Raw genomic sequence first — 5,070 nt, 5'->3', positions numbered from 1 at the left:
GGAGTGGGGCAGAGGGGCAGAATCCCCTCCCTGCCCTGCTGCCCATGCTGCTGGGGGTGCAGCCCAGGCTGCTGGGGGCTTCATGGCTGTGAGTGCACAGCACTGGCTCATCTTGCTTCTCCCACTAGAGAGATCTGACAGCAGTAATGAGCGTTCAGAAAGCTCTGGAGAAAACCATGGGTTCTGGAAAACTTGTAGTGTCTCTCTTTGTGGTCAGAGTGAAGGAACATGTCTCCCTTAATGGCTGCTTCTTGTCCTCCAGGCCCGAGATCCTGAAGCACGAGATGAAGGTGTTCTTTGTGAAGTACAACGACCCCATCTACGTCAAGCTGGAGAAGCTGGACATCATGATCCGCCTGGCTTCCCAGGCCAACATTGCTCAGGTCAGGGGCTGCCTGAGGGTGCTGGCTGGGCACCAAGGGGGTCTTGGAGAGGGCTCTGTAGGAAGGGGATTTGCCTGAGAAAACCTTAGACCAAGCTCTGCAGGACGCGGATGGGAGCAGCGGTACCTCCCAGTCTGCCTCTCCTGGGTCACTGCCCTGAGGTAGGGGTGGCTTTTCTTGGTGCCAGACTCTTACTGCCTTGTCCCCTCTGGCAGGTGCTGGCAGAGCTGAAGGAATATGCCACGGAGGTGGACGTGGACTTTGTAAGGAAGGCGGTTCGAGCCATCGGCCGCTGTGCCATCAAGGTGGAGGTGAGGGATGAGCCACGTCGGGTCCTGCTGGGGCTGGGCAAGGGCTGGGCTCTCCTGCGTGCATGGGGAGAGCTGGAGGCAGCCAAGCCCAGGAGCTGGAGCTGTCCTTGGCTTGGGGATGAGACATAGTAGTTCCACGGGCATATATTGGATGTAAGGAGGGAATTTTGTCCCCTCAGCCCTTGCCTCTGGGGTTTGAGGATCCCTGCTTGCCCTGTGCTCCTCTGCAGACCCAGCTGCCTGGAACTGCCTGGCTGTTAGTGGTTGGAGTGTGGCCAGAGAAGGGCAACAAAGATGGGGGAGCCTCTAGAGGCCAAGTGTGGGGAGGAGCAGCTGAGGGAGCTGGGGGGGCTGAGCCTGGAGCAAAGGAGGCCCAGGGGAGACCCTCGGGTTTTTCGGCACCGCCCCGGACAGGAGCCTGGAGCCGGGGGGGGGGTTGGGCTCTTCTCCTGAGCAACAAGTGGATAAAACAAGAGGACACAGCCTCAGTTTGTGCCAGGGAAGATTGAGGTTGTCCCTGAGGAACAATTTCTTCCCCTTGAGGGTTGTGCCAGGCTGCCCAGGGCAGTGGTGGAGTCCCCATCCCTGGAGGGGTTTCCAAGCTGTGGAGATGTAGTGCTGAGGGACATGAGTGCTGGGGGACGGTTGGACTCAATGTTCTGAAAGATCTTTTCCAACCAAAATGTTTCTGGGATAATGCAGCAGATCATATGAGTGGCTTGTGTGGGGGCAGAGGGGGCACGGGGAGGGAGCCAGCCCCTTACCGAGGGGCCGGAGTCTTTGCCTCACCTCGGGGCTCATTTGAAGAAGAGGATTATTAAAAACCTTTCAGTGGCTCTGCATGGCCTGGCTACTGGCCAGCTCCCAGGCGAGGTCACGGAGCTTCCAGCATCCGATGGTGCCCTGGGTTCACCTCAGAGCATCCTCTGTGCCACGGGACAAACCGCCGGGCACCGGCGAGCGGCAGGAGGGGAGGGGCTCGCGTCCACCTCCCACAGGGAGCTGCCTCTTCTGGGGGGGTTTATCAGCACAACATGAGCTCTGGTTGTCCCTCTCCTAAGCCTGAGCCATGGGGATGTGCAGATCTAAACCAACCAATGTGCAAGATGCTGCTGCTCTCGCGAGCTGCTGTCTTCCTGCAGCCTGAAATGCATCCCGTGGGATTGGAGAGAGGGGGTGTGGGGCAGAGGAGGAGCCAGACCTGGATGGGAAGGGCACACCCTGCTTGTGGGTCTCCTGTTCTGGTCTTGGTTGGGTTTGAGGAAGTGTGGAGGGGATAAGGTGGCAGGGGAAGGGCAGTGGAGGCTTTGGGATGGGGGTGTAAGAGCTGCCTGACCGTGTCCCTCCGGCAGCAATCGGCTGAGCGCTGCGTCAGCACCCTGCTGGACCTCATCCAGACCAAGGTCAACTACGTGGTGCAGGAGGCCATCGTGGTCATCAAGGACATCTTCCGCAAGTACCCGAACAAGTGCGTGGTGGTCACCCGCCCTCTGGACTCTCCTGGTCCTATTTCTGCTCCTCCATGCTTGGGGGGACCTACAAAGAGCTGGGGGTGGGTGAGGGTTGAGCTACTGCTCCCTCCTGGTGTGGGGTGGATGGTTGGTGTGAAGCCACCTAGATACTCCCTGTGATGAAGGTGGGTTTGGGTTCTTTGCCAGTTTGGGGTTGTGGTCAGTGCTGCCTCAAGTGTTAAGCCCAGGAGAGCTGTCCCCAACCCCAGGGACTTCCTCAGTCCTGGGAACATCACCAGCTCCAGGATGGAGGTCCTGGATCCAGATACCTCCACGGGCAGGAACTGCCAGAGGCTTTGAGGTCCTTCAAGTCAGCATAAACCAACTCTGGCTCTTAATTCTGGCTCCTGTTGCTGGAGCCAGGGCAGCTTGGGGGGGCTCCAGCTGCACCAGCATGAACAGGCACCAGTGTGAGCAGGAAGTTGGGCACTAAAATAGTGGCAATAAACACTAATGAACCGAGCTGGTAATGAAGAGGAACCCCACAAAGAGGCAGCACCTCGGGGCTGCTGCAGAAAGGAGGGAGACCAGCCGAGCAGGGCTGAGGAGTCAACTTGGGTGCAGGGGAATGTGCTTGGGGGTCAGCCTGGGTGCTGTCACACCACGTGCCTTGGGGACAGCCCCAGGAGGGTGGTGGCAGGGGCTCGGTGCCTGGTTCTGCTGAGGGCGACGGCCATGGTGTGGGGTTAGGGCAGAGCTGGGACCCAGGTTTCCTGCACTGGGTGAACACGTGTCCTCTCCTGGGGAAGGTATGAGAGCGTGATTGCCACCCTCTGTGAGAACCTGGACTCCCTGGACGAGCCCGAGGCACGGGCTGCCATGATCTGGATCGTGGGGGAGTACGCCGAGCGGATCGACAACGCCGACGAGCTGCTGGAGAGCTTCCTGGAGGGCTTCCACGATGAGAGCACGCAGGTACAGGGGGGTCTGGCCCCCAGCAGGACCAGCTGGTTGAGGGGGGATGCTGTGACAAAGACTGTCCTAACTGGGGAGTAACAGAATGTGCTCTGGCAGGGTCAGGAAGGTGTTTTCCTTGCAGGTGTTTGGGGCAGTTGGAGTCCCACAGGGGTTTTGGGTGTAGAATGTGGCCTGTGGAATGCCACCGTGGGGATCTCTCAAGCACCTTTCTCCCTTTAGAACTGGGAGGGACCTGGTCATGCCTCTGTGCCAGGACAGGATCAGCCCTTTGGAGCTGGAAAATGGAGTCAGACAGATGGAAGGATGTGCCTGCCCCTTCTCTGGGGTTGTTCAGCCTGGAGAAGAGAAGGCTCCTCCTTACTGTGGCTGTTCAGGACTTAAGTGGGCCTATCAGGAAGCTGGGGACAATCTTCTTAGCAGGCCCTGTTGTGACAGTACAAGGGGGGATGGTTTTAAACTGAAAGGGGGAGATTTAGACCAGAGAGAAGGAAGACAATTTGACACTGAGGGTGGTGAGCCCCTGGCCCAGGCTGCCCAGAGAGGTGGTCGCTGCCCCATCCCTGGAACCATTCCAGGTGAGGTTGGCCGGGGCTCTGAGCAACCTGCTCTAGTTGGGGATGTCCCTGCTCCCTGCAGGGGGTTGGACTAGATGGCCTTGAAAGGTCCCTTCCAGCCCAGTCGATGTGTCTGTGCTGGGGCAGCTGAGGCCAGTAGTTTTGCCTGTGGAAATTTTGAGGAGTTTCCATCTGTGGAAACTTCCTACGCTGTGCAAAACACCATGAAACTAAGTCACAAACAGGGGAGAGTCTGTAAATGCAAAATAGCCAAGGCAGCAATCCTGACAGCCTAGTCCTGAGTCTGAGGGACTGTTGGAGGTGGATCACTGCTGGTTATTCCCATGAAAGTCAGAGGATGCTCTGGCCACTGCCCTCGTGGGACCGTGTTACCCGGTCCCACGACCTTGCCCAGTAACCCCCGTGTCAACCAGTGGCTCTGGCAGGCTGAGCGTTGAGTAATCGGCTTGAAACGGGCTGCAGACCTGGCTGGGGGCCACGCAAAGTGCCCTGACACTTGTCACTGCTGCTTGCACAGCCACCACGTGTTTGGGCCCTTCAAAGGCACGTGGAGGTTGTGTCCTGGCAGCACGTAGGGGGAAAACTGGCGTGTCCCCACACAGCAGCGAGGCGGTCGGTCTGGCTGGCTCTCCCTAGCCCTCTTTGGCTACCCACAGGTCCAGCTGCAGCTGCTGACAGCCATCGTGAAGCTGTTCCTCAAGAAGCCCACGGAGACACAGGAGCTGGTGCAGCAGGTGCTGAGCTTGGCCACCCAGGTGGGTAACAGCTCCTGTGTGTGGGAGCAGCTCCCGTGGTGGTCACCGTCCCCCTCCGGGGCTGTGGGAGCAGCTTGGTGAGGCACCACCCAGGACAGGAGGCAGATCACTGGAGCTTCCTTCTGGAAAAGTCAGTAGTTAGAGGTCCTGGAGAGGGAGGACACTGTCTGCCGTAGCACAGGAGGTGTCTTGTGTAGGCTCTGTAGAGCATAGCTGTGACATAAACAGCTTTAACTTCTATCCCAGTAATCCCCCAGCAAGATGTAGATGAGGTCAAGGTGCTAGTCAGTCAGTCTCAAGTGGTGTTCCCAGGGCTCAGTATTTGGTTCTATTCTCTTTAATATCTTTATCAGTGACCTGGATGAGGGGACAGAGGCACCCTCAGTAAGCTCCAGATGACACCGGGTTGGATGGGTGTGTTGATCTGCTGGAGGGTAGGAGGATCTACAGAGGGGTCTGGAGAGGCTGGAGCCACGGGCTGAGGCTGATGGGATGAGGTTTAACAAGGCCAAGTGCTGGGTCCTGCACCTGGGTCACAATGACCCCCTGCAGTGCTCCAGGCTGGGGGAAGAGTGGATGGAAAAGGCACAGTGGAAAAGGACCTGGGGGTGCGAGTG

At 58.4% G+C, this 5,070-nt stretch overlaps 1 protein-coding gene across 1 annotated transcript in view; it reads left to right on the top strand.

Moving 5' to 3' along the window:
• The window catches only part of LOC103767932 (AP-1 complex subunit beta-1), a gene marked incomplete at its 3' end in the record, with an annotated part of 12,892 nt that extends 8,439 nt beyond the window's left edge, over positions 1-4,453 (top strand). Inside the window, exons 7-11 of the mRNA XM_008935065.1 lie at positions 263-383; positions 599-694; positions 2,047-2,162; positions 2,955-3,120; positions 4,355-4,453. Coding sequence (XP_008933313.1) covers positions 263-383; positions 599-694; positions 2,047-2,162; positions 2,955-3,120; positions 4,355-4,453 — 598 coding nt within the window. The remainder of the gene's footprint in view (positions 1-262; positions 384-598; positions 695-2,046; positions 2,163-2,954; positions 3,121-4,354) is intronic.
• Between the last annotated feature and the right edge of the window lie 617 nt (positions 4,454-5,070).

This window comes from Merops nubicus, unplaced genomic scaffold (assembly GCF_000691845.1).
Source record: "Merops nubicus isolate BGI_N331 unplaced genomic scaffold, ASM69184v1 scaffold29652, whole genome shotgun sequence".
Classification (NCBI taxonomy): domain Eukaryota; kingdom Metazoa; phylum Chordata; class Aves; order Coraciiformes; family Meropidae; genus Merops; species Merops nubicus.
Note: the sequence above shows the minus strand (reverse complement) of the source record. Positions and strands in the feature narration are given on the sequence as shown.